General features: G+C 40.3%; 2 protein-coding genes across 2 annotated transcripts in view; one reads left to right on the forward strand and one right to left on the reverse strand.

Annotated features, from left to right (window-relative positions):
• Positions 1 to 9115, reverse strand: part of LOC308079225 (leucine-rich repeat-containing G-protein coupled receptor 5-like) — a gene marked incomplete at both ends in the record, with an annotated part of 47571 nt that extends 38456 nt beyond the window's left edge. Inside the window, 2 exons of the mRNA XM_080420601.1 lie at positions 2109 to 2265; positions 8965 to 9115. Coding sequence (XP_080276727.1) covers positions 2109 to 2265; positions 8965 to 9115 — 308 coding nt within the window. The remainder of the gene's footprint in view (positions 1 to 2108; positions 2266 to 8964) is intronic.
• Positions 9116 to 9479: 364 nt separating this feature from the next.
• ptpro (protein tyrosine phosphatase receptor type O) overlaps positions 9480 to 14951 on the forward strand; it is a gene marked incomplete at its 5' end in the record, with an annotated part of 85215 nt that continues 79743 nt past the window's right edge. Inside the window, one exon of the mRNA XM_080420602.1 lies at positions 9480 to 9527. Coding sequence (XP_080276728.1) covers positions 9480 to 9527 — 48 coding nt within the window. The remainder of the gene's footprint in view (positions 9528 to 14951) is intronic.

Below are 14951 nucleotides of genomic sequence, written 5' to 3' on the forward strand. Positions count from 1 at the left end.
ATAGCGTAGATCTACGCGAACCTATTTAAAGCCGCCACGTGCCAATCGCGTAGATCTACGCGAACGAACCGCCGGTTCGCGTAGATTTCACCAAAAGTGCACTTTCGGATTTTTTTAATATACTTCCGTTTCCGGTAGCACCACCGGAAACGGAATTATTTGGGATCCGATTTTGCCGATCCCGTCGGCCCTCGTTCTAATGACGAAACTGAAACTCCATTTTCTCCTTGTAGTTTTTTTCTCCTCGCATATCACTGTTTAACGTAAACCGTTCTAACTACAACATGCTGCCCCGTTTGACACGTGGTTTTCACTGGTAAAAGCAGTGAGATGTCCGCGATGTTTACAAACAGTGCACAGCTCAATCTTAAGGATTTTAACAAGGTCTATGGCGACGTGAAAAAAACTAAAAAACAACAATAACACGTTGGCACTGGTGAGTACATTATGAGATTAACGTCTGGCATGGAATTTGTTAAAGGAAACTTCTTTTTTAGTTTCCAAATAAGGGAAGATTCCTTATTTCAAGGACGGTTGGCATCTCTATAGAACATGGGTCTTCAACAGGGGGTCTGAGACCCCTAGGGGGTCCTCAGAGTTAACTACAGGGGGGCTGCCAAATCTTTGTGTTATAGCATCTTCTTAGTTTTTTACATTAATCCATAGCATCTCTATTCTAGGGGAACATTACCTGTAAATAGCAGATCTACAAGCGAGGTGAGGCGTTGTGAGCTTGTAAATCGGCTATTTCCCGGCAAAGAGGTTTGGAGTAGAGCAGGGTCTTCAACAGGGGGTCCGGGACCCCTAGGGGATCCTCAGAGTTACTACAGGGGGTCCGCCAAATCTTTTGTGTGATAAACTTCTTCTTTTTTACATTAACCACTTGAACCCTAGCATCCCTTTTCTGAGGGGAACATTAGCCAAAAATAGCAGATCTACAAGCTCACAACGCCTCATGTAGATCGGCTATTTTCGGCAAAGAGGTTTGGTGTATGGGGGAAAAAAGAGCAGACCAAGTACGAAAGGTAAACTGTATGAAAATACACATTAACATGCATCCAACACAACACTTTGACAATGGCAGTGCTGTCAAACTAGTCTGTGCTCCATCTCTCTCTAAGCTAAGGGGTCCTTGGCCTGAAAAACTGGTGTAGAGGGAAAAAAAGAGGCGGCCAAGTACCAAGCCAAAGGTCAAGTTTACTAAGAGTTTAAGGGGTCTGAATGCAACATATTAATAGAAAACATAAATCAACAAACCAAAAAAAACATACATTTACACAAAGTAGTGCTGTCAACAAGTCAGAAACACAATTTTATACACTATGTAGTGGGGGTCTATTTTTCATCTCTCTCTCAGATGAGGGGTCCTTGGCCCCTGCTATGGAACATAGAACACTACTTTCACCACTGAGAAGGAGTAGCCCATGACATAATGACAGAGAGACAGCCGGGTGTGTAGTTGTCCGCTCCGCGTGCGTGCTGACACAGGTGTTCAATTTCTCACGATAGCAACAGCACCACACACACACCGTGCGCGCGCGCACACACACACACACACACACACACACACACACACACACACACACACACACACACACCACACACAGTGGTGGAAAAAGTACTCACATTTTATTAAATGCAATGTAGACATAGTAAAAGTCCAAAATTCAAAAAGTACAAAAGTATTGGTACTGTATCAAAATGTACTTAAAGTATCAAAAGTAGAAAGTAGTAAGTATACTCATTCATTATGCAGAATGACCCACTTCAGGAGTTTTCAAATGTATACAAATCTTTTGAAAATAGCAGATCTTCAAGCTGCAGCTATTTTCAAATGGCCAGAATGTATATAGGGCTGAAGTGGTTAATGTATGTTTTGTGAAAAATAATCACAATCTACAAAGTAACTAGTAACTAAAGTTTTCAAATAATTGTAGTCGAGTAAAAAGTACAATATTTGCCTCTGAGATGTAGTGGAGTAGAAGTAAAAGTCCTGAAATTGGAAATACTCAAATAAAGTGAAAACACCTCAAAATTGTACTTAAGTACAGTACTTGAGTAAATGCACTTCGTTACTTTCCACAACTGATGTAAAGTAAGTAACTCACAGATAGGAGGTAAACACACTGATGTTCTCAGGTATGTGGCTGAGCTCCAGGTCAGCGCAGTCCACCTTGTGCAGCAGGCCGTCCTCCTCGCACCGGCAGCGGCCTGGGCAGGAGGCTGTGGCCGGCGCGGACCCCCGGACCCCCCCGGACCACCACACTACAAACACCGCAAGAGAAGCAAACAACGCAGTAGACCTGGAGGATTCTTCCATTCTCATCGTTCCGTCCTCCTCCTCCTCCTTCTGCCGGTAGAATTCAACCGTTAAAAAAGAAGAAGAAGAAAAAAAAAAGAAAAAGAAAATAACTCAACCGTTTAAAAAAAGAAAGAAAAAATTATTCAACCGTTTGAAAATAAAAAATAAAAAATCAACCGTTTTTTTTTTAATACAAAAAAAGAATTCAACTGTTTAAAAAAAGAACAACAGTATTTTTAAAATGTTTTAAGGGTTAGTTAGGTTGTTGACAGGTTACTGGAGGACATTGAAGCCTCCTCGGTGCTGCATGCAGGTTGTTGTTGGTTTAATCCTTATCCAAATGTTGATTTAATTCACAAACTGGTCTTGTTTGGGCTCCACAAAGTTGAAATAAAACGGGGAAATTGTTCCAAGACGGATATTAAAGGATTACCTTATATACATATATATTTTGGAATCTAAATAGTAAATAGTCTCGTGCAGTTCGGCTGAGGACGGACGGTGCTCTAGAGCTGCTCTCCAGGTTTGAGCGGCGCGCGTGGAGTTGCCGTGCAACTATCTCCACACACACACACACACACGCGCGCGCACGCGCGTATGCTGTGTGAAGGTATGTGTGTGTGTGTGTGTGTGTGTGTGTGTGTGTGTGTGTGTGTGTGTGTGTGTGTGTGTGTGTGTGCGTGTGCGTGTGTGAGAGCGAGAGAGAGAGAGAGAGAGAGAGAGAGAGAGAGAGAGAGAGAGAGAGCAAGAGAGAGAGAGAGAGCAAGCGAGAGAGAGAGAGAGAGAGAGAGAGAGAGAGAGAGAGAGAGAGAGAGAGAGAGAGAGAGAGAGAGAGAGAGAGAGAGAGAGAGAGAGAGAGAGAGCGATAGAGAGAGAGAGAGAGAGAGAGAGAGAGAGAGAGAGAGAGAGAGAGAGAGAGAGAGAGAGAGAGAGACAGACAGACAGACAGACAGACAGACAGACAGACAGACAGACAGACAGACAGACAGACAGACAGACAGACAGACAGACAGACAGACAGACAGACAGACATCTCAGAGGCAAATATTGTACTTTTACTCCACTATACAATTATTTGAAAACTTAGTTACTAGTTAATTTGTACTTCAGCCATATATACCTTTCGGCCATTTGAAAAAAAAAACGATCTACAAGCTCACAATGATTATTATACATTTTATATATTTAAAATGGGACATTCTGCCTAGTACTTTCTACTTTTGGTACCTTAAAGGGCAAGACCACTTTGGTAGAGGTTTGGGTTGTGTAGTTACCTTGCCATGATGTAACTCCAAAGGTGGACAAGAAATCAAAAATAATTGCTCCATTGATTAGAAATTGATTTTCTAATCTTGTTTGAAATGATCAAACCTACCTACCAATGATGTCACTGGTAGGCAGGTTTCTGAAATGTCCAAAGCCCTATTCTGAGACACAGAGTGAATAGACATAAATGGTACCATAATATAATGAGCATTAGTCTGGACCAATTATATGAGGTCATGTTGAAAATGAGTTAAAGTGGTCCTTTAAAGGGATAGTTCACCCCAAAAATTCCTTTATTCTATCGATTAGTCACTCCATGGAGACTTGAATTCATGGATATTTCTTTGTTTTTGTCACGTTCCTAAGCCAATAATTTGATGACCAGCGGACCGGTAGGCAGTGGTTCCGGTAGGAGAGACAAAGGAGACTCATTGTGTCTCCTACTGGAACCGTTGCCGGTCATCAAATTATTGGCTTAGGAAAGCGACAAAAACAAATAAATATCCATGTATTCAAGTCTCCATGGGGTGACTAATCGATCTCATTCTGGAGGTGAACTATCCCTTTAAGCTTTGCCCTGGGGACAACCAGCATTTACATTTTCAGTTAACAGATTTTTTCACCATACAAAACTCAAATCAAATTCATCAAAACATTTCTGCCCCCCTTTTCTTTTCTTCTTTCATCACTTATTTTACAGCCTTCTTTTGACTGAAAAAAAGGTAACATAGACTGAAGCCTATTGCTTATCCGTCTACCCCTTTGTAATTTAACTTAAAAATACACCTTGCCCAAGTATTCAAACAAATTAATTCATGTAACTAATTTCCATTCGACAATACCAATGTTCAAAAATGTAAATACATTTAAATAATAATAATAATAATAATAATAATAATAATAACAACAACAATAATAATAAATAAATAAATAGATAAATAATTTAAACAAACATCCCAATGAAACTTGATCGTCAATTTTGACTAGTCAAAGTATAAATACCCCTGGCCAAATATTACTCAACTACACATGAAAGTTGCTCTGTCAAATTTGCAACGATTTTTCAGGAATTTTCAAAGAATCAATAATAGTGAAAATAATAGATCTACAAGCTCACAATGGGTCGCGATGCGACACGTTGTGAGCTTGTAGATCTTCCACTATCTTCCACTATCTTTGAAATATAGGCTTATGTGGTTCATTCATCATATACCTTTTCCCTTCCTAGAAATGTAGTGGAGACAAAAGTGCAATTTTTGTCTTTTAAATGTAGTGGACTAAAGTAATAAGTATGCAATAATACAAAATAATCAAGTAAAGTACAGACACTATATGATTGTTTAGTTCCCAGTGTAGAGGTCAGAAAGTATTTATTTCTAAGTCATTAGATGTAGGGCCAGAACACAATCAAAGGCTAATTTAAGATCTGGAGCTTTGACAGACTGTCTTATGCAATAATCAATACAGTATATTTAATTGCTATTTATTGCTATACAAGTTACCAAAGATAGATGTGTGTGTGTTGTAACTGCCTACTGATAGAACTGTGTGTGTGTGTGTGTGTGTGTGTGTGTGTGTGTGTGTGTGTGTGTGTGTGTGTGTGTGTGTGTGTGTGTGTGTGTGTGTGTGTGTGTGTGTGTGTGTGTGTGTGTGTGTGTGTGTGTGTGTGTGTGTGTGATCAAATGTCACAGGTGCAGATACTTGGGGGGTAGTCATTTTTGCGAAGGCCTTGAATAAGGAAATTTAATTAAAACGTTTTTTTAATACAAGAAGAATAATACTATAAGAACAAAGATAAACAAGCTCTTTAGATATGGAGAGAAACTTATCTCTAGATATGGAGAGAAACTTTTTGAGACATGCCTGTGAAGCACTCCCAACATAAAAGCATTCTTACGGTGGGGGACTGGGGGTAGATTCTCTATTTTGACATTATAGTAGAGTGCTTCACACACTTTTTGATTTAAAGGGTCTCCAGTTTGTGTACATAGATAGATTTTTTTATTACAATGTCCTGCCCAACAAGGTGTCCAGCCCGCACGGGCTAACAGGACACTCACAAAATTAACATACACCAAGATATCACCACAAACAGAACACATACATATATTGATTGTCCAGGTTGTGAGTTATGGACACATTGTTCTCCCACGCAACTGCCATGCTTTCTCTAGGAATATTCCTAAAACTAAATGGACAAATGGGACCAAGTGAAGTGGACCCATTTGGAAGCATTTGGTTCCATTTGTACACTCTCTGAGTTAGAGACCTTTTAAGGGTCCATTTAGTTCCAAACTCCAATTCAACTAGTCCAGGGGCCAACACTGATATTTTCACAAATTGGTACCACCTAAGGTGACCCTAAAGTTTTTGTATTTTTGTCTTCCTACATGTCTCTAGTTTATATTTTGGTATGATAGCCCTTCCAATCTTGTAGCTTAATGGCAGTTATCACTACATACCGGCTAATGTATCCGGTAGGAGACACAAAGTAGAATCTTTGTGTCTCCTACCCCGGGCATCAAATTATTGCGAGAAAAACCAAAATATATCCATGTATTCAAGGCTTCATGGGGTGTGCAATTGATAACTTCTCAGATTTTTGGTGTTTGCAAAAAGACTGTTTTCCATAAGCTTGTAAAAGTTGACCCTCCTTCGGTCTAGGGTGGTCATAGCTGAATGGGTAGAGAGTCCCCCTGGAAAACTTAAAGGAGGAGTTCACCCAAAAAATCATTTATTTTCTATCAATTGCACACCCCATGAAGCCTTGAATACATGGATATATTTTGTTTTTTTGAGAATCACAAGCCTATATGTGGGAGGACTGTCATATTGTAAATGATTTACAAAATCATTTGCCGGCCCAGATAACATCACTGGCGGGCCAATTTTGGCCCACAGGCCACCTGTTGCCTAACACCGTCCTAGTATAGTGACTGTAAGTGGTGAAAAGTAACTAAGTACATTTACTCAAGTACTGTACTTAAGTACAGTTTGGAGGTAGGCCTATTTTCTACTTTACTGGAGTATTTCCAATCTTCAGTACTTTTACTTCTACTCCACTAAATCTCAGAGGCAAATATTGTGCTTTAATTCCACTACAATTATTTAAAACTTTAGTTAGTAGTTACTTTAGATTTTGATACAGCACAGATAAGCAGAACCACTTCAGACCTATATACATTTCGGCCATTTGAAAATAGCAGATCTACAAGCTGATGCGACACATTGTGAGCTTGAAGATCTGCTATGTTCAAAAGATGTTTTTTGAAAGCTTGTGAAAACTTGTGAAATGGGACATTCTGCACAATGAGTACTTTTACTTTCGGTACTTTAATAATAATAATAAACTTTATTTGTATAGCACCTTTCATGACATGAAATGCAGCTCAAAGTGCTTTACAGAGCAAGAATACAATTACAGTTAGAACCAATTTAACAATAAAGCAAACAAAGATAAAATAAAATAAAAGCAAGCAAAAGCAAAGGCATAAAACAACATTAAAATAGGGAATACAGTGAGGAATTAAAAATCAACCAAAGAATCAGCTAAAAGCAAGAGTGAAGTAATAGGTCTTGAGCTGTGCTTTAAAGCTATCGACAGAAGTTAAGTACATTTTGATGTCAATACTTTTATACTTTTACTCAAGTACATTTTTCATTCCGGACCTTTACTTATAATAGAGTATTTCTACATTGCAGTATTGATACTTTTACTTAAGTAAAGAATGTGAGTACTTTTACCACCACTGGTGGCTGTACATTGACATGGTGCTCATGGACGCAAGTGTTTGTCATGTCCAGCAGGTGGCAGCAAAGCCTATAATAATTTAGAAAAGCAGTTTAATTTGACCATTGACAAAAAAAAACCTGAAAGCTATAAAGCTTGCATATTCATATTGAATATTGAATCAGAATGGTTTAATGAACACCACTACATCAATATATGTTAATGTTTGTCATAGCGGGTCAATTACAATGTATTTTTCGCTCAGAAGAAGTAAGAAGTGGAAATGTTTGATGACAATTGTGCGAAAAGCCTTTTAAACCAGGCGAGCAGCAATCAACAATCAATCACTAGTGGTCCAATAAGCGGGCCACGTGTAGGCTATTTTCTTTTCCCTGAAGTTTTCTTTAAAATAAAGCGCTTTATGATAAAGCCATAATGTTCTGCTGCACAAAAGGCCCAAAACAAGCAAAGAGCCGATTCTATTCCGAATGAAATGAGAAGAAGAAGCTTCATTTTCAACAGAACCTCATGTGGCTGCTGCTGCTCCATATACGGGGTAACACCGCATTCGGCAAATCATCGAATTGTGTGACCGTAGTGGTCGCTGTTTTGTCTTTTCGGTTGTGTTTCACTAATCTATGTTTTACAAAGGCGCCAGAAGGGTTATTATTATTGCCTGGTTTTGTAGCGACTAGGCTACGTACTTCTTCCCAATGAATTCAAGACATTATGAATTCAAACCATTGTAAAAGTATATAAAGCTATAAAGAGGATGAGTTTCGGTTAACCTAGCCTAGCCTATTTTGGACACATTTCTTACTCCAAACGACTTGACAACTTCTTAAAATTTAGGCTATGTGGTTTGTTTTATTAAACTCATAAGGTCCAAAACATGTTCTTGTTCTTAAACGTTAAGGACACTGGCCCTGAAATATGACATGGCCGAGCGTCATGTGAACCATGGCTAGGGACACACCTGACATAAATGAAGGCGATGCCGCAGGAGATAATCAGTCAATTAAGACTATTAAAACTGATTGTGAACAGGTCAATGGTTTACAAATTACTGCTTCTTCACTGTGGTTTTCTTTTGGCATTAAGTAGGCCAGTGCAGACGTTTCATCAGCATTGCCCTTCAGAATTAATCTAATTTAACCACTTTAACCCTCTTATTCTTTTGCTATTCAATAATAGCAGATATAGGCCTACAAGCTCACCAGGCTTGGCGATACAAGCGTGTGAGTTTGTAGATCTGCTACTTTTGAGAAATGTTGAAATATTTTGGAAGGAAATGGAAAAATATGTTTTTTTATTTTAAAAACTTATTTTCTCTGTGGGTCTCTAGCACAAACCCTTTTCAGATGCGGATTCGCAGTCAAATACATATCAATTTGGGGGTAGGCCTTTGACATGAAAATTACATGAATCTGTGCTGTGGTGTGTAGGCTACATCACTCGTTCTCAAAGTGGATTCCAGGGACTTTCTGGGATCCTTTAGGGTTCTAAATTGACCCTACAAGTCTGTAACTCTGACAGTGTACAAATGCATCTGTACACTGTCAGAAATGGGTGACGGAGCCCTTGAAATGTAAAAGTTTGAGAACCATGTGGGGCAAAGCCACAAGATTTTACTTTGTGGCGTCGGCACCACTATTCAACGGGTCACCGTTGTCGGTGTGACACGCGTGTGATGCTGCGCAGGCAGGGCGGGGCTTGGAAAGGAGGAGCAGCAGAGAGCAGACGGAGAATGAATGCAGCCTGTGTGTCTCCTCTCTTCTCCTCCTCATAGTGATGATGAGCTGCTGCTGCTCCTCCATCCCTGTCTCCTCCTCCTCCTCCTCCTCCTCCACCACCACCACCCTGCCGCCACCACCACCCTACTACTACTCCACCACCACCATGGACTGATCCTCCATCATCTGAGTGGGGAGAGCTGTTTGTAGGCTGAAGAACCGGGCCTGCCGCGGGTTCGAACCCGGGTTTCATATAGGGCCACAGTGAACACTGTGTGCGTCTTAGAGAGAGAGAGAGAGAGAGAGAGAGAGAGAGAGAGAGAGAGAGAGAGAGAGAGAGAGAGAGAGAGAGAAAATAGCGGTCTGTCTGATGCTGCAGGAAAATCGCCATTGTTTGGATGCGCTGGTGGTGAAAAAAAATATATACTTTACTCTGCGAGCTACCATTATGGTCCCAACGTTACTCTCCGCGATTTATCTCCAGTGTTTCCTCCAGGTAAGGAGATTTATTTCTTATCATTATTTAATTACTATTATTTAATAGCCTATGAGTAATAATAATAGCCCATATTAGTCTGCCTCTGCCCTATCCATCAGTTATCATAGAGCCTGCCCTGAATGCCCCGCATGTCTGGGATCAGTCATGTGCAGCATAACGGTTTGGCGGAAATAAACCATATTGTGTTCATATTTTGTTCATATTAGGGGTGTTTGTTGTTATTTGCACGCACACACACACAAGTTATTTTGACAGTGTAAAGTGTGTGTGTGTTTGCAGCTCTGTGGTGTTGAAGTGGAGGGAATAACGCGTTTTGGCTTGAAAGCCGGTTTTTGTACTAGCCTATTTCTTCAGGCAAAATTGGGTCACTCGGCTGCGCGCGCGCGCGCGCACGCACGCACGCACGCACACACACACACACACACACACACACACACACACACACACACACACACACACACACACACACACACACACACACACACACACACACACACACACACACACACACACACACACACACACACACAGTGTCACACACAGTGATTCCCTCCCTGCCATGACAGGAGCACTATGGCTGAGGGCCTGCATCATCTGACAGACACCCCCCCCCCACACACACACACACACACACAGTCACACACACACACACACACACACACACACACACACACACACACACACACACACACACACACACACACACACACACACACACACACACACACACACACACACACACACACACGCTCGCTCACGCACCCACACACACGCGACACAACATGACACAACACAACACAACACGAACACAACACAACACAACACGAACACAACACAACACAACACAACGACCACAATGTTAAAGATGTAATTTAGATGCATGTTATTTAAACAGATGCTTTGTTCATTTTTTACCATATATATTATAGCTTCAATGTACACATTATTATTTTTGACTGTATATTCATTGTTTAGACTTCATGCATAGGTTGTCGGTTCATCTGGTATTCACCTATAGTTTCAATGATGCTATAGGTTCTTGGTTCATCTGTTATCCTATATAGTTTCAATGGCACTGGCTCTCTGCATGTGATGTATGTGATTACTTTGCCTATAAGAGAGTCTGCTAAATCAGTGCTTGTCAGGGTGGGGGGTCCCGAGTTCAAATATGATTATTTTGGGGGGTTTGCTGCCTACATTGTAAATTGTAACACAACACAACACAACATCTGAGGTGACAGTGGTCTGTCAGCTCAGCTATAGCCTACAATACATGTCAGGTGTGGAAAACGTTTTCTCATGCCAATAAAGCTACTTTGAATTGAATTGAATTGGAAGATAGATGCCTTTACCTCCAGGCTGTATGAGGCCTACAGTACATCCACCCTACAAACTGTCATATACACCAGCTGCTCGGGGCTTCCTGTAGGTTAGTGGTTCTCAAAGTGGGATATATATATATATATATATATATATATATATATATATATATATATATATATATATATATATATATATACACCACTTTGGGGGTCCCCAGCTAAATTACCGTAGTTGATATAGCATCAAAATCTAATTTGACCACTTTTGGTGGTAGAAATGTTACACTTCAGCTATTCAAAAATAGCAGATCTGCAAACCCACAAAGCGTCACGTCACGCTGTGAGCTTGTAGATCTGCTATTTTTTTGTATTCTTGAAAAATGTGGAATCATTTGAATTTTTTTTTAACACAATTCTTCTCTGATGGGGGTCCCTGGCAAAATATATATATTTTCGGATGGGGTTCTACGGCCAAATATATATATATATGTATATATATATCACTTTGGGGGTCCTTGACATGAAAAACGTTTGAGAACCAGTGTTTTAAAACACCATTGAGATAGCTTTGTGTCTTTTTAAACACTGTTGAGACGATAGCCTGATCCCCACCCACCACAATCAGTCATGTATTGATCAGAATAAGCCTATTGATTGATGACCGTTAATCTCTGATAATTGCCAGTGTTAACCCCACTCCATCTCTGTAAGGACAAAGACATAACCCTATACACAATTCTAGACCACGGGTCTTCAACAGGGGGTCCAGGACTCCGAGGGGGTCCTCAGAGTTATTACAGGGGTGTCGCCAGATCACTGTGTGAAAGGAACCTTTTTTTTCAAAACAACACTGAAATCTATGAAAAAGTTTAATCTGCACCACAATTTTATACAATATGTAGTAGTGGGGTTCCCTGCTTCATCAGTCCTTAGCCTCAAAACATTTGAAGACCCCTGTTCTAGACAGATTTCCCCCCATTAAAGAAAGGATAAAACAAACAAATTGTTGAAAATGTTATTAAAACGGGCATAGTCTTTGCAGTCTCACAAGATAAGAGTGGGAAAAAAAGTACCAGTATTATGTGCAACATTATCAGATTTTGTTTTCTTTTCAATTTCCTGTTAATTTCACGCACCAGGGCCGGATCTAGGCATAATTTTTTTTTATCTTTTTAATATATATTTTTGGGGGGCTTGTGAAAGTTACATTTATGGTGTGTGTGATATGAAATGTGAGCTTACCATAATCAAAGTAATCATATTCCATCATGCATCATTGCACAATTCAAATAATTCTCTGCCCTGATTTGCCATGGACAGTGTTGCCAGATATTGCGAGAGAAAGAAGCCTAGGAAAACAAGCCAAAAAGAAGCAAAGTAGGCGGAAAAAACTTATTTCGCCGCCGCGCGAACGCCCCCTCAGTATTTCCTATTGCCCCCCCAATTAAAAATTCCTGTATCCGGCCCTGTCACGCACTGCTTTTCTATCGATGCATTTGACCCATTGAAACTGGAAAGCATCTGGTCATTTTAGATTTGAGCTATATAAAATATAGCTAAATATATAGGATTTAGAAATGTGGTTCTCAAAAATAACAGATATACAAGCTCGCAGCGCCCTATTGAATCTCCTAATTACACCAACATTGTTCATGTGAAGCAGTTTGTTTATTTGATCTATTTATCAACTGAGTTTAAAGGTATAGTAGGCAACATTAAGCCTATATTTGAAAAATACCTCTATATATATATTTTCCATTTTTTCCCCTCTATCAGCCACTATATAATGATGCTGGGGTGTTTTCCTGCATTGAAAAACACTCCTCTTTCTGAAATCCGTATTTTCCCTACTATTTAGGTTACACATCCGGGTATCCGGTGCGTAAATTCACGCACGCATGTGCGCATCCGTGCGCGTCCGTGTCCGTGTGAACTTTTTACTTTCGGTTTTAAAATGCTCTCAAACTTCTTTTTTTAGGCACATAATTTACTTTTCAAAAAGCGTTTGGATAGAATTTAGTTGTTTAACTTCATATATGTGGTCAATTTGTCATGAAAGAGCCTATTTAAAAATAAAAATTTAGAGAACCGGCAGGGGCGGGCAATTCCGCGAATTGTATCCGAAAAAAGTAACCTATATTCGGCATGGCCCGTTTAGAAGTCTGCTTACTCTATGGAAGTCCTCCGTGCGTCACCCCCTGGTGGTCGGGGAAACGAACTGCTGGATTTTTTTCCTTTGTTTATCTCTGAATCGCCTACAATCCCTTTAAATGAGTTAAAGTATAGGCCACATGATTTGAACCACTGCGCCACCTGAGCGCCTTGGACCACATTTTTAACTGGATCATAATGGTGTTCATTTCGGAGAATAGAATACAATGGGAAAACGGCTTGATTGATTGAATACTTTATTAGACAGAAATGTAAACAGCACGAGTTACAGTCAGACATTTGGGCTACAAGGATAACACAAAAAAGGTCCTAGGGGCTTGTTTCCATTGTGGTCCTATGTATCTGTCTGCTTTCTGTTGCTCAAATGTATCAAGTCAGTGATGAAGAAATGGACTGTGGTGGTAGCACTGATTTCAGCAACGTTACCGCACGACTGCAGCCCTATTCTTAGCAGCGGGCGCAGGTGACAGCAGGGCAATGAAATTCTTCTGCTAATTGAGGGCCGCACAGCCTGCAGAAATGTGTGTTGGCCAGCCGCACCTGCGCACAAGCTCAACGGATCTCATTAATACCACATGAGCCCGAGGGCCCCGATTCTGGTGTGAAAATAGACGATATACACGCTGTGTCGCAATGACACGTTGTGAGCTTGCCTTGTAGATCGGCTATTATTGCCGAGGATATTTGGTGTAGAGGGAAAAAAGGAGGGGGGCTAGTATAGACCCCTGGGGCACTCCGGTCAAGGAAGTATAGAGGGAAACAATGGACACCCTGGTGCACATGAGGGGGAACCCTGCTCATCCATCTGATTCCTTATCGATCGTCCCACTATCGATCCTTTTCTATTATTGGTAGTTGTTGACTAATTGGGCCACTCTATCACTTTCGTTTAATTTCCATAGACAATCAAAGGTAAAGCATTTTGGCTAAATTCATGTTCCTTGTTTTTTTACCGGTAGTTGGCAAGAAAGATATTCAACAGGAGACTAGAGCTTTATCAGAACGACATCATGTTTGATTTCAGTGACATGACTCTCGTCTCTCTCTCGTGACATGACGTCACGTCAGGTCCCGCTAGACAAGTGAATTGATAAGCCCAAACCCTATTGATTCCCGATTCTCAATAACTTCGGAATCGATTCTCGATCACCATCCCTACACACAAGACACCTTTTGAGGATTTGTGGAAATGTCTTGTTATATTGACACATTCTTTCACAAATCCTCTGTGTTAAACCCTACAAATGCCTTCTAAATCAGTAGTTCTCACACTTTAAATGCTTTTCAAAAATGTTCAAAAACAGCAGATGTACAAGCTATTTTTGAATAGCCAACGCAAAAATCGAAAATGACACAGATGCTTTCCCGGTTTTAATGTGTTCATTTACCTCAGTAAGAGTGTTAAAACTGACCATTGTAGGGCTGCACACAATATGGAAATATCAATATTTTGATATGAGACTACGTCTGTGATTTTGGATCTCATATTATCATGATTTGGCATAAGGGTTGTCGGTAACACTTTTACTTAAAGGTCGGGTCTATGATGCATCATAATCGCATTTATAATGCCTTAAAATGCACTTATAAGGCTTCATAACACTCGTTATAGATGTTTATAAGTATGCATAACAGCATATAACAAGGTTTATGCATCAGAAGCTCAGCGGAACAGCACATTATAACTAACTACCATAACTTAATCAGTTATAAAGTGTCTTTCTTTATACAGTGACTGACTTAAGCAGTCCGCAACAGCAAAATGATCAGAAAATGCAGCCGTAAGAAAAAAGCTGACGAGACCATCGGCAATTAGGAAGAGGACGGCTCGTTGACTTGTCGCTACAGCGTCCTGTTGAAGGGAGGAAGTGCAAGCGTAGAGGAATGTCCCAACGCTGGCGTTTAAGGGCCGTCTCCTTGTCTCCCG

This window comes from Gymnoscopelus braueri, assembly GCF_963280865.1.
Source record: "Gymnoscopelus braueri genome assembly, chromosome: 23".
Lineage (NCBI taxonomy): Eukaryota > Metazoa > Chordata > Actinopteri > Myctophiformes > Myctophidae > Gymnoscopelus > Gymnoscopelus braueri.